This window comes from Hippocampus guttulatus, chromosome 5, assembly GCF_054856545.1.
Source record: "Hippocampus guttulatus isolate MCC_2025c chromosome 5, RoL_Hgut_1.0, whole genome shotgun sequence".
Taxonomy (NCBI): Eukaryota; Metazoa; Chordata; class Actinopteri; order Syngnathiformes; family Syngnathidae; genus Hippocampus; species Hippocampus guttulatus.
The window spans coordinates 18,544,221-18,558,649 of record NC_141265.1 but is presented as its reverse complement, the minus strand read 5'-3'; the positions used below and the strand labels follow the sequence as shown (position 1 = coordinate 18,558,649).

Here is a 14,429-nt window from a genome sequence, read left to right as displayed (position 1 = left end):
ATAGTATGAGGCACCTCTCCGTGAGCCGTCACCTTACCGTGGTGGAGGGGTTTGTGTGTCCCAATGATCCTAGGAGCTAAGTTGTCTGGGGCTTTATGCCCCTGGCAGGGTCACCCATGGCAAACAGGTCCTAGGTGAGGGACCAGACAAAGCACGGCTCACAAAGCCCCTTATGATAGATAAAATCGATGGCACTCAGTTTCCCTTGCCCGGACGCGGGTCACCGGGGCCCCCCTCTGGAGCCAGGCCTGGAGGTGGGGCTCGTTGGCGAGCGCCTGGTGGCCGGGCCTACACCCATGGGGCCCGGCCGGGCTCAGCCCGAAGAGGCAACGTGGGTCCCCCTTCTCATGGTCTCACCACCCGTGGGAGGGGTCAAAGGGGTCGGGTGCAATGCGAGCTGGGCGGCAGCCAAAGGCGGGGACCCTGGCGGTCCGATCCTCGGCTGCAGAAGCTAGCTCTTGGGACATGGAATGTCACCTCTCTGGCAGGGAAGGAGCCCGAGCTGGTGTGTGAGGTAGAGAAGTTCCAACTGGATATAGTCGGACTTGCCTCCACACACAGCCTGGGTTCTGGTACTAGTTCTCTCGAGAGGGGTTGGACTCTCTTCCACTCTGGAGTTGCTCATGGTGAGAGGCGCAGAGCAGGTGTGGGCATACTCATTGCCCCCCGGCTCAGTGCCTGTACATTGGGGTTCACACCGGTAGACGAGAGGGTTGCTTCCCTCCGCCTTCGGGTGGGGGGACGGGTCCTGACTGTTGTTTGTGCATATGCACCAAACGGCAGCTCAGCATACCCACCCTTTTTGGAGTCCTTGGAGGGTGTGCTGGAGAGTACTCCTGCTGGGGACTCCCTTGTTCTGCTGGGGGACTTCAATGCTCACGTGGGCAATGACAGTGAGACCTGGAGGGGCGTGATTGGGAGGAACGGCCCCCCCGATCAGAACTCGAGTGGTGTTTTGTTATTGGACTTCTGTGCTCGTCACGGACTGTCCATAACGAACACCTTGTTCAAACATAAGGGTGTCCATATGTGCACTTGGCACCAGGACACCCTGGGCCGTAGTTCGATGATCGACCTTGTGGTTGTATCATCGGATTTGCGGCCGCATGTTTTGGACACTCGGGTGAAGAGAGGGGCGGAGCTGTCAACTGATCACCACCTGGTGGTGAGTAGGCTCCGATGGTGGGGGAAGATGCCGGTCCGTCCTGGCAGACCCAAACGTATTGTGAGGGTTTGTTGGGAGCGTCTGGCGGAATCCCCTGTCAGAAGGAGTTTCAACTCCCACCTCCGACAGAGCTTTTCCCATGTTCCGGGGGAGACGGGGGACATTGAGTCCGAGTGGACCATGTTCCGTGCCTCTATTGTTGAGGCGGCCAATCTGAGTTGTGGCCGTAAGGTGGTTGGTGCCTGTCGTGGCGGCAACCCTCGTACTCGCTGGTGGACACCAGCAGTAAGGGATGCCGTCAAGCTGAAGAAGGAGTCCTATCGAGCCTTTATGGCCTGTGGGACCCCAGAGGCAGCTGACGGGTATCGACTGGCCAAGCGGAACGCAGCTTCGGTGGTCGCCGAGGCAAACACCCGAGCGTGGGAAGAGTTCGGTGAAGCCATGGAAGCCGACTTCCGGACGGCTTCGAGGAAATTCTGGTCCACCATCCGACGTCTCAGGAGGGGGAAGCAGTGCACCACTAACACTGTGTACAGTGGGGATGGGGCACTGCTGACTTCGACTCGGGACGTTGTGAACCGGTGGGCAGAGTACTTCGAAGACCTCCTCAACTCCACCAACACGTCTTCCTTGGAGGAAGCAGAGTCTGAGGACCCTGAGGTGGGCTCTCCTATCTCTGTGGTTGAAGTCACCGATGTGGTTAAAAAGCTCCTCGGTGGCAGGGCCCCAGGGGTGGATGAGATCCGCCCGGAGTTCCTCAAGGCTCTGGATGTTGTGGGGCTGTCCTGGTTGACACGCCTCTGCAACATCGCGTGGTCAACGGGGAGAGTGCCTCTGGATTGGCAGACCGGGGTGGTAGTCCCTCTTTTTAAAAAGGGGGACCGGAGGGTGTGTTCCAACTACAGAGGGATCACACTCCTCAGCCTCCCTGGTAAGGTCTATTCAGGGGTGCTGGAGAGGAGGGTCCGTCAGGAAGTCGAGCCTCAGATTGAGGAGGAGCAGTGTGGTTTTCGTCCCGGCCGTGGAACAGTCGACCAGCTCTACACCCTTAGCAGGGTCCTCGAGGGTATGTGGGAATTCGCCCAACCAGTCTACATGTGTTTTGTGGACTTGGAGAAGGCGTTTGACCGTGTCCCTCGGGGAGTTCTGTCGGGGGTGCTTCGTGGGTATGGGGTACCGAAACCCCTGATACGGGCTATTCGGTCACTATACCACCGATGTCAGAGTTTGGTTCGCATTGCCGGCAGTAAGTCGGAATCGTTTCCAGTGAGGGTAGGACTCCGCCAAGGCTGCCCTTTGTCGCCGATTCTGTTCATAATCTTTATGGACAGAATTTCTAGGCGCAGCCGAAGCGTTGAGGGCGTCCGTTTTGGTGGCCTCAGTATTGCATCCCTGCTTTTTGCAGATGATGTGGTGCTGTTGGCTCCTTCAAACGGGGCTCTCCAACTCTCACTGGAGCGTTTCGCAGCCGAGTGTGAAGCGGTTGGGATGAAAATCAGCACCTCCAAATCTGAAACCATGGTCCTCAGTCGGAAAAGGGTGGAGTGCCCCCTCCGGGTTGGGGGAGAGATCTTGCCCCAAGTGGAGGAGTTTAAGTATCTTGGGGTCTTGTTCACGAGTGAGGGCAGGAGGGAGCGAGAGATCGACAGGCGGATCGGTGCAGCGTCTGCTGTGATGCGGACGTTGTATCGGTCTGTCGTGGTGAAGAAGGAGCTGAGCCAAAGGGCGAAGCTCTCAATTTACCGGTCGATCTACGTTCCAACCCTCATCTATGGTCACGAGCTATGGGTCGTGACCGAAAGAACGAGATCCCGGATACAAGCGGCCGAAATGAGTTTTCTCCGCAGGGTGTCCGGGCTCTCCCTTAGAGATAAGGTGAGAAGCTCGGTCATCCGGGAGGGGCTCAGAGTCGAGCCGCTTCTCCTCCACATCGAGAGGAGCCAGATGAGGTGGCTTGGGCATCTGATTCGGATGCCTCCTGAACGCCTCCCTGGTGAGGTGTTCCGGGCATGTCCCACCGGGAGGGGACCCCGAGGAAGACCCAGGACACGCTGGAGTGACTATGTCACCCAGCTGGCCTGGGAACGCCTCGGGATCCCCCGGGGAGAGCTGGAAGAAGTAGCTAGGGAGAGGGAAGTCTGGGCTTCCCTGCTAAAGCTGTTGCCCCCGCGACCCGGCCCCGGATAAGCGGTAGAAGATGGATGGATGGATGGATAGTATGAGGCAAAAGGTTTCGGTCTTGACATCATTGCAATATCAAACAACACTCTGGTTTTGTCGGAATGTGAAGATGAATTTGAAAATGAGCAAAATAGTTGCCAAATGCAAGTTGGATGTAAAAATCCGGAATGCAAATAGAACTCGCAAAGGATATGCAAGTCACTGATCTTTCTTTTTGTGTAATCGCTTCAACGGTGTCCGACTATGACTGCGTCATCCTTCGCTTGTATCCAACGTCCATCCGTCACATGTATAGATATGTATTTGTATAACATACAGTAACTGAACAGTAGATTAGAAATTAATATTACAGTGGGACATTACTAAAAATATCTAACACACTCTGCAAAAACAAGCAAAACAAGGTCGAACATTCACCAAAGTACAGCAAGTTTGATTGGATTGGAATGACATGAACAAATAGAAAGTGACGGTTTGTGGCCGTGAACAAGATGTCAAGGTCTTTTCCAATCTCTGCATGTGACTGTTCAAATAAAGTATGGGTGTGTGTGTGTGTTTGTACAGTATGTTAGCTCAGCTAAAGTCTGTTTAGCTACCTTGGATGTTTTCGCTAAAGCTAACAGCGCTTGCTCTGTGGTGATACACAGTCAAGTCTGAGCCAATAGACATTCCTCTACAATGAGGCTCTTCATCAAACACGAGCCCGTGTTTGGATGTGTGTGTGGGTAAATATTTGAGTGATAAATCAGTACTCTTGGCTACTCACTCGAGCGGATCACTTTGGTTTGGTAAAGTGACATCCGTATTCACCCCTCGGACTTCACCGTGCTTGCATTTCTGCACGTCCCTTTGCAGTACAATACATCGTTTCCATTGTTTCCTGAAGAATAGCTGGCAAGACAAACGGTAGCTCCATGTACAGGGGATATAAAAAGTCTACACACCCCTGTTCAAATGCCAGGTATGTTGTGACCCTATCAATTTTTAACATTGTTTCTCCACCTATGCAGTAATACAAAGTTCATAGGACATTTTCATGTCTCATATCATGTAAAATTATTGAAAGGCAATGGGTGAGTTCCCTTTCGAGGGACTGTAAAGTGTCTCTGGTGAACCCCAAATAAAGTTCAGACTCAAGTCTTTTCCAGTTTTTTTCTTTTTTGCTTTCCATCAGAGGCTTGATTTTTTTTGGGGGGGGATTTGTTGTAGCACTACTATTTGGAACAATTCCTAATAATAATGATTTAATTCTGAAGACAGTCACAACCCCAGTTATAAGAGGGTGTGCTCACTTGTGCAACCACATAATCTGAATAAATTTTACTCCTCTTGAAAAGGTTACTTTTTTTTTTTGCCAAGTTGAGTTGTGCAGTTTATAGGTCACGTCTTGGTCTTATTTTTATATCACCAAAGCCTGGCATCCAAAGAGGGGTGTGTAGATTCTTAATATACATTGAATGCTTCGCTATGACTGGCACCTTACATATTTATCTTCCATGCAAGTGGTTGTGTCTTGCCATACAGTAGGTGGTATGGACGATGTTCCACTTCTTCCTCAGCTCCATGCTAGAAGCAGGCCGGGGGGAGAAAGGAGGCTTTGTATCACATCGTGCACACACCCTTCGCATTCTTGGAACAAAAAAAAAAAAAACAATTTCAAAAAAAAAAAAGAAAAAGATATGAGCTTCTCTCCCGACCAACCCCTGCTCGACTGACTCCAAACATTGTGGCTCACCGCAGCACCTCGCGCACCCCACCACTTTGGCGAACCCCGCCTCAATTGTAACACTTCAGTTCACACCCCAGCTAGCCGGCGCCCCTGCAGCAGTTAGGAGGAGCGGCAGGCGGTGTGAATAGGCGCTCTGTTGTGTGAACGGGAACCGGCTCGATGCGAGGCTGGAGCCAGCTTCCTTTGATAAACAGCAGCGAGGCGAGAAAATACCCAGGCGGGCCGACAGGTGCTGTTATTGGAACACAAAAGTGACACTTGCACCTTCCGAGCTATGCACTCGTCTCTCTTTTCTCAATGCTGAAAACGCATTTGATCATCTCCCTCGGCGGCTGCATCTCTATATTCACCTTTGGCTCACTTTTATGTGTGTGCGTGTGTACATGTGTGCGTGTGTGCGTGTGTGCGTGTAAATTTCAGCCTTCAGCGTCATCTTCTGTTAATCCTCCCTCTCTGCTCTCCAGCATGCCAGCTCTTTCGTTTCAACCCTGTTTGGTTTAGCAACTGCAAATTACACCACCAGGATCGAGATAATCCAAAACATCTTAAACAAGATTTACAGCCACATGCTGTTTTACATCACCGTTTTCAAGCTTCGGCATTAAACACACTGTATTGTTTCGTTGGCACATGCAATTGAAAAGATCTGAGCAGCTGCTGCCGGGGGCTCTTATGTGTGATAGTCTTTGCGTGTTAAAATGAACATATGGTAGCCTAAATGTGTTTTATTGAGCACATAAATGTTGATTTTGTTCATGTTTCCATATGGATGTATTTCTGCGTCTGTGTGTTCTGGTATGTTTTATCTTAAGAGCGAACATCTCCACAGTGCAGCAGGAGGCGTGCCAGTTTAGCTGTTGTTTTATCGATTTTGTGTGCCTTTGACACAGCCAATGGGGGAGTCCAATCCATTCTATTTCTGCTTATATCTCTTCAAGCAACATGACTTCCGCACAGGGGCGTGTTGTTACACGGCAAAACAAAGTGTTGTTGGTCTACGGTAAAAGTCATTAAATCAACACATTGTGCACATTCCCCCAAGTAGCATCGCTGGCACTAAATTAAGCTGTTACAATCACATTTACTGGGCCAATGTGTGAAAGCTGTGTGCCGCCAGCATGCCAAAGACTGAGAGTAACTGCTTGTGTGTGTGTGTGTGTGTGTGTGTGTGTGTGTGTGTGTGTGTGTGTGTGTGTGTGTGTGTGTGTGTGTGTGTGCGTGTGCGTGTGTGTGTTTGGCAGGTACAAGCCTATCAGAATTTGGCCTGCTGCTGTATGACCATATGTGGTACCATTCTGTTCTGATTGAGGAAGAGAAATGAGCTGGTCCCGCTTGAGTCTTTTCTTGCATTGATTCAGTAGGATTTTGTATTTCAAGTAATCCAATGCAATCAGCAGAAACCTGACACATATGAGCCTCTCCTCAAAAAACAAACAAACCAGAAAAAACAGTATCAGTCAATTCATTGTTCACTTAAATGGAACAACTTTGCATGTATAGTAAATCACGTTACAGGCTTTTGCCTGATGACTGTTGGATTTCAAAATATGAGAAATAAGGGAAGCGAAAATAATCAGCGCCGTAGTGTTCTTGTGGGCATGTCATTATCGGCCATCATTAAACCTTTGTTAACTGTATGAGCGGGCAATATTCTGAATGAAGTCTTCCCATTTCCGATGTCTGAATACAAATTATCCAATGCACTATGACTAATATGCTAAAACGAGCATTTTTTTTCACAGGTGGATATTCCACCAAAGTTTCAGCAAAGCTCTTGTAGACCACAGAGACAGGTCAGCACGAGGCCGCACGCATGTGCCAGTTATGAATCTGGTCGCCAATGCACAGAAAATAAGTGACGTCTCATCAGTTCCCACTTCTGTCTCTGATTGGTTGTTTTTCCTCAGGCATAGTGCTTTTTTTTGCGCATAAAATTAGAGGCACAAGATGGAGCCAGAGTGGGGCGATTTTGATGTTTCCACTGATCATTTTACTGTCAAGTCACAGTGACACTTGGAACAAGTATGACACAAAGCGATTTATTTATTTAGAATTGTAAGGTCCTGCTTCACATGAGGTACGCTGAAGTCATAACACACTGATGCTTTGTGTTGACATGTTGACAGTTTGACCACCAAAGTTATGATTACCGTTTAGTTTTTTTTTGCCTTCAACATTTAGACAGGTTTCCGAATCATGGGAACTTTGGCATGTTCTGCTTTGTGCTTTCACTGTCCAGCATTTTTATTCAAAAGCTTTTATTTAGTATTTAGCCGAAAGTGCTGCGAGTAGTCCAGTTCAAACGCATCAATGCTCAACTCTCTTTCCCACTGCAGAAAATTCTCAAGAGAACGAATGCGGATGATACCGTTTATGTTTATGTCTGTGCAGGAGACCCACTAATGAGGACAATCTCTAATTTGGCTGTTTTGTATATTTAAAAGCAATCCAAAAGTTGATCGGCTTTCAGTCTCTACAACAGACTTATCATTGCAGCTAGCGTGAAGACAGGCTTGAGTTGTTCTGGAGACATCAAAAAAACAAATACAAAAAAATGACTGTGCTGTCAAAAAATGCCTCAGTGCCCCGGGCAAGCATTTTATGGGGGGAATTCCAGCTTTAGGAGGCGGGTCCCTGGTGGTTATGGCTAAATGACAGGCGATGTGCTGAAAGGGGCCTCTTGTTGTGGTTTGAGGTGCTGAGAGGCATTGCTGAGCTGTTGGGCAACAGCCCACTTTCCCGCCTCGGCGTGATGAGGTCAGCAGCAAGCCAAGTGTCCAGCTGCGTGATGTCACGTTTCAGGTTGGCATTTTCACACCGTGACTACGTTATGCCCTCTGTCATCCCCTTCCACCCTGAACTTGTCCACGTGTCCTTTTTTCGAGCTCAGATCCAACAGGTTGACCATATGTTGTGTATGTGTTATAATCTCGTCATTAACTGGGTGATGGAAAGGTTAATCCATCTGGGTCTCCATTGACTCCGTGTGTCGATTGCTTACAAGGAGAAGCTTCACTCTATTTGATTGGTTGAGGCAGAAAGCCAATGACCCCGTTTTGCCCTTTTGGAACATTGTGATGTGTGTGACACGGAACAAAACATGGCTGCTGACGGTTATGTAGTAGCCACCATGTATGTTCACTATTACATTAATTGCATCTCATTTTGTGACAATGACACCGTGGCCACTTTCAGATTTGTTAGTGGTCACCATTCTGTTTTTATTAGCATTTAGACAGGGATGAGAGATGGACCAGTAATGAAGCGGTTTTTTTTTTTTGTTTTGGATTTTTTTGGGGAGCATCCAAGATTTGTTTTACTTATGAGGAAGAGTTTTTACATCCATAATTTCCTTGTCAACAGTCCATAAAACGTAAGAAACGAGTTCGTTCATGAGTAATGGTGATGAATAAATGCTTCTGTGGCAATATGTTGCAATACCCTCGCACGTCCAGAGGGGGGCAGCTACACCAGCTTCAAAATGCAGTAGTGGATTGTTTATAGTACTGCACACAGTATCCATTTTCTCGGTATATATAATCAGGTTTGCAATTCTTTTATATGCATTTTATACATTTATATATCAAGTTTATTTCAACATGTCAATTTGCAAATCGTTGTGTTTACCAGTATTATACAGGACAATAGTACAGCATGTAGAGTATATAACGTATTTGAACAAGCACCCATGATAGCTGAGCGCATAAACAATAACACTGCTTCACTTCACCATCCCACAATGCCGATTTATTAACCTTATTCAAATCTATACCCAAAACATCCTTATTCTGTTAGCTCACTGTTCCACATATCGGTTGTAATTTATGTGCTGCGTCTTAATTTTATCGTACCATTTATCTTTGTTGTTTTGATGTTTTTATGGTATCTTTGAGCATCCCGGAAGACACTTGTGTATATAAAATGAATAATTTTTCATGCAACCGTCACATTTATTGCGTTAACATTTTTGTACTATATAGTGGCATTCCTTGAATGTTGCACGAGTCACACCATTCAACAGTTCCACAATCATAACTGTACGGAAATAAAAATGCAGGCCATGCTCCTTTGCAGCATATTGAATGTCACACTGTGTAACTGTGTAAGTAATTTCATTTTATTATGTGTTGCTTTTGGATCAGTCCCTGCCAGTGGCCCAGTGACTTACTGAAAACAAAAACGCATTTGTCTGCAAAGGCACCTGAAATATGAATTTTGTTAAGCATATTTACTGTTTAGTCACTCCTGTGGGCTGTGTTTAGAATTAAGATTCTATCACTATGCGCAGAAATGGGAGAGGGAGGGAAAAAAAGACAGTGAGAGGGATTAGATGTGTTTAAGGAAGTGGCCATCACAGTGTGCAGTGGCTGCGCGCAGAGAGGAAGCAGCGTTCTGTTGTCGGTGATTCATTCGTAAATGCAGTGGATTTGTAGAGGAAGGGGGGAGGGTGTTGAGTAGGCACAGTATCGCCTCACTTCCTGGGAAAATGCGCTAGTAACAACAATGAATGAGCATGATGTTCATTCATTATGTCTCCTCGTCCAGATACTTGGAACACATGATATGTCACCACTGTGTGCATGCAGGCTTTATTCCTCAACACCTGCGTTGAACTGTGAATGGAAATTGTTCTTGGGACGCTCGCTTGGCGCAGCTTCCAGTTGAGGAAACCCTAATCTGATTAGCGGCAGTATATTTACAGCTCTAAGTCCTACATTATCGAGCCTCATCTTGTTTGGGTTCCACATGTCTTCTCAGTCATTGTGCTGATGGCACATTGTCCATTTTTTTCATGTGTCTTGTATAAGGGTTCAAGCGGTGACAAAGCTTCCTGCTCTCTCAGTAGCTGAGTCTGTTTTCACTACAATTTTGTTGAAGTAGGAATTCTTTTAACAGGTTTAACAGAAGGTGAGACGTGATATGAATTTGTGTTCCATTCCTTTTCGATTTTTAATTTTAGCAGCAACTTTACATTAATATACAAATGACTTATTCGTTTTTGGCCAGGTGAAAAAATGCTGGATTTAACTACCACACTGATTTGACCTTCAAACCCAGGTTTAAGAAACTTGGCTTCACCAAGTGTTCCAAGGGCCCAAGTCCACATGGAGGGATTTACATGGGTCACTGGGACCAAACGGCACTTGGCCATTCACGCTTTAATGTCCTCAAGACAATAAAGGCAGTGGTAAAGAGAAGGCATCTTGCTTAAGTGGCACGAAAACTATCATAAGCTTAGCAATGAAAGGAAATCCTTTGTTTCCTCAAGATGGATCACGAAGGCAGCAAATATAAAGAGAAAAGCAGCGGCCCTAAAATTGAACCTTGTGGAACCCCAAAAGACAGTGGAGCACCGCACGCAGATCTTGGAACTGCCAATGTCTACACACATCGCCCTGTCTGCTAGATAGTGTCTAAGCTAGACATTTAGAGGGAGATTCTCCCATCTGTTAACCAATTTTCCATCGCGCTTATCCTCATTAGAGTCAGGGTAAGCTGGAGCCGATGGGGGAGAGGCAAGGTACACCTTCAACTTCTTACTAGCCAGTTGCAAGGCAACGAGAAACAAACAACCATCCACAGTCACGTTTAGCCCTCTGAAAGCTTTTCCGTTAACCTGACAAACATGAAGAGGAAGTTTTAAAACCATAACTGTGACGCACACTTGCTCAGATTCCTCCATCCTATTAAAACAATATACAATTAAAAATAGATTTTCACGATTTAGCCAACCGCTGTGCTGCAGAAGGTCCGAACATTATCTAGCCTCAAATCTCTCATTTCATGCTGAAGTCTTTGAGCGACTTTCTGCGAAACTCCGTTGAGAACACGTTGCGCAGACGTGTTATGAAACCACCAAGATGCATTCTGTTGTCGTGTTGGTACAGGCCAAGGCTGCCCACAGACGGACTCTCTCCTCCATCCTGATCCTCCTACATGTCATCTGCTTGCATCTCTTATTTCACCGCTCAGACACAAACAACTCACAAATGTTTGCTAAGTGTTGTTGAGCAGAAAACGCGGTTTGATAAGTACCCTCTCGTGGCATACTAGCGCGACAACTGTCTATTTGTGTTTCGAAGTGACGACTTGGACACTTCATTAGACGTTATCCAGTGCGGATTTCCTCAAGGCCAGCTCCAGGTCAGCTGATTCCTCCCTTAAATCCTGTTTATTCCCACACTAAAACATTTCCCATGCAGTTGTTTCCCCCTTTACATCCATCACACCAAAAATGGTGCATCAGCAGTTGACAAGGCCAAACGCTTCTCTACACAACAACTTGGTTGTAGGCTCACATGGGCCAGGACGTGAGCATGCAGGCTGGAAGATGGATGACAGTTTGTATTTTTATCCAGAAAGATGTGTAACTGCTCTGTCAGTAATTACATACTCGATGTACCAATCAGATCAGTCGGGATATTATTTGTACAGCTTATCTTCGTGTTGAAATATTGCGCGAACATGTAATACAGTAGAATGTGATTTTAGGAGATGTGTCCGAAAGGTTGTCAAATGTACTCACCAATTTTCTTTCAGTTAATGATAACTTACGAAATGGAGTAAAAGCAATAAAGAGCATGGGTGGGTGGATTGGAGGAACAGGTCATTGAGCACACGTCAAACTGACCAAAAATAAAGTTGAGTCACCGCTTAAAATAAAATGGGGAAAATGAAAAAAAAAAGACGCAGCACCTTATTTATTTTTTTTCCACCGTGGGCGGTGGAGGCAGCAACTTGCCATTTTGTTCCCTGAAGCTTTCGTAACATGCATTGTGGTCAGGAGTGCATAACCCCCCACCCCCCACCCTTTACCCTCCCGTTGCAAGAAGAGCCAATGAATTTGTGAATGGAAAATCAGGGGCTGGCATGCAGTGCAGGGACACTCTTTCAATTGCTGCCAACACCTGGTGCGCCCGTTAAGGAACCCTGGCTGTCCCTGAATGCTTCTGTGGAGGGGGTGGGGGGGGGGCATGTCTAAAATGACAAGTCGCTCCTCGACGTGCTCACACCCTCGCTCCCGAGAAAAGCCTCTTGGTTGGTCCACGCCTCGGTCACTCTTTTATCCTCCCCTTGTCTCGCTACTGCTGCAGTTTGTGTGTGTGATTGAGAGAGAGAGAGAGAGAGAGAGAGAGTGTGTGTGGGGTGAGGGTGGTGGTGGGGGGTAGTCAGGATTGAGCCGAGGAGCAGTTGGGACGAGAGCAAGCACGATGTCGGCGCAGAGGACGACTCACACGGAGCCTGGCACAATGGAGTGCCTTTTTATACAAATGCGCGAGTGCGTGGAATGTGGAGATCCATAACAACTTCCGAGCTCGCCGACGGATTTATTTATTTTTAATTAGCTCTTGGAATTCCTTCCCTGCGGTGCTTGCCACAAAGCGGACATCTGAGTTATTTCCACGCTGTCCGTGGGACGTTTGTTGCGTAAAGCGCCGAGCACCATGAACTACAGCAACAACCAAGCGGTGAGCTTCTGTCGCTTTTCGTTTCCTATCCCTTGACAAAGAGTTAGGGTGAGCTGCTGCCTCCTGTGTGGAAAATATCAGTCACTTGTCATCGACGACGTCACATGTGGCGTGGGCCGCGTGGATTCCCCGTGCCGCGAGACCAGCGCGTTTTGGTCAACCTCCTTCTTGGTGGTGGCGCTGATTGGGCTCCAGTGATTAAGTGCACGGCCGATTTGTGACACTGCTGGCATGCTCAAGTGTGCATGCTCTTAACACCAGCTACGGAATTCAAAGTGGCAAGTCACGTCAGTGTGACGAGAAGGAGGAACGTTGTTTTCTTTACGCTTCAGATGTTTTTACAGATAAGTGTTTCTAAATAGGCACAAGTTCTGCTAAAATGTTGATGTCCTATGCCAAGCCAGTAGAACACAAATGGCCACCGACTGTTTACAAGCATACTTTGAAGACTTTTGCTCATCTTATGTGTCGGAGTTGAAGTAAACGTGATTTATCTGAGGGCGGCACGGTGGACCGACTGGTTAGCACGTCTGCCTCACAGTGCAAAGGTGCAGGGTTCGATTCTGGCTTTGGCCTTCCTATGTGGAGTTTGCATGTTCTCCCCATGCCTGCGTGGCTTTTCTCCGGGTACTCCGGTTTCCTCTTGCATTCCCAAAGTATGCATGGCAGGTTAATGGAACACTCTAAATTGTCCCTGAGTGTGAGTGCAAACGGCTGTTCGTCTCTGTGTGCCCTGCGATTGGCTGGCAACCAGTTCAGGTTGTCCCCCGCCCACTGCCCGAAGACAGCTGGGATAAGCTCCAGCACACCCGCACCCCTCGTGAGGATAAAGCAATATCGAAGATATGGTGTGTAGGCTAATTATAATCCGATATAGATTTTTTGGCTGCTATAGGACCAATATCCGATATCAATATTGGATTGGGTAACCCCTACTGACAGTATTTTTGTAATATTAAGACTAAAATCTATTCCCAAAGTACAGTCTTTGCTCGTAATGTAACAATTTCAATTCATCTGCGATTATTTTCTTGTCCATTTAGCGTGGCCTTAAGATTCAGTCATAATCGTTTATGTTTCTTGTCGAGTTTTAAAGAGCACGTGCTTCGGCATCACCCAGAAATTGTGACAGTTTGACATGTGATCTTTCTTTTCCCGGAATGTTGCTGTGTGTGTGTTCATACCGCTGTTCCAACCACAACCCTGCTGGCTCATGAGCTGGGAAAAGGTCACCGATGTGCCACGTCGTCTCCCCCCTTTTGATGCTTTCTGTGCAGTGACACAGCACAACATTTGAGGTCTGCAGCACTTCATTGCATGAAGTTGTTACAGCAATTTAGCAGCGCGCTCTTTAATGCCTTCCCCGACGCCGCTTTTCATTGTGCCTGCAAATTCTGCAAGCGTGGCCGGAGCGAGGAAGGAATCCTCTTCCGATCAATAACCACTCACTGCAGAGCAGCCGCGCTGTCTGCCAGCGGACCTGGCTCGTCATCCACTCCTCTTTGGATATCTATGGAGATAAATATGCTGAGTGTTGTAGCTGCTCCTCTTTGTCCCTCCCCCTTGCTGCAGCCACGTGGATGTAAGTGTGTTTTTGTGTGTCGCGGAGGTCATTTCTTTCCTCTTTCTACAGTATGTCCAGCTGAGATGATGGCCAGTGCAATTTCATTGCCACATTGCTGAAAGAGAAGCGTCACACATTTTTGGGGGATATCTGTTGACGAAACTATAAAATCTGATCAAGGTTATTTCAGTGTTCGGCCATAGCGAAAGAGGAATGGATTGGATTGAGAAAACCAACCTGAAGTAAGAATAAAAATGTCAACATTCAGAAGGTCGTCCGATGTACCTCACGTGCAGTAGTTAAACGTTATTGACAAACAAA

The 14,429-nt window shown here is 47.3% G+C and overlaps 1 protein-coding gene across 3 annotated transcripts in view; it reads left to right on the top strand.

The window, feature by feature from the left end:
• The window catches only part of rtkna (rhotekin a), a 57,533-nt gene that overhangs the window by 22,844 nt on the left and 20,260 nt on the right, over window positions 1–14,429 (top strand). Inside the window, exon 1 of one of the 3 annotated variants that reach the window (XM_086111450.1) lies at window positions 12,236–12,544. The exons of the other annotated variants lie outside the window; for them this stretch is intronic. Coding sequence (XP_085967576.1) covers window positions 12,521–12,544 — 24 coding nt within the window. The 5' untranslated portion in view covers window positions 12,236–12,520. Of the gene's footprint in view, window positions 1–12,235; window positions 12,545–14,429 lie in introns of those variants that run through there. 3 annotated transcript variants of the gene reach the window in all.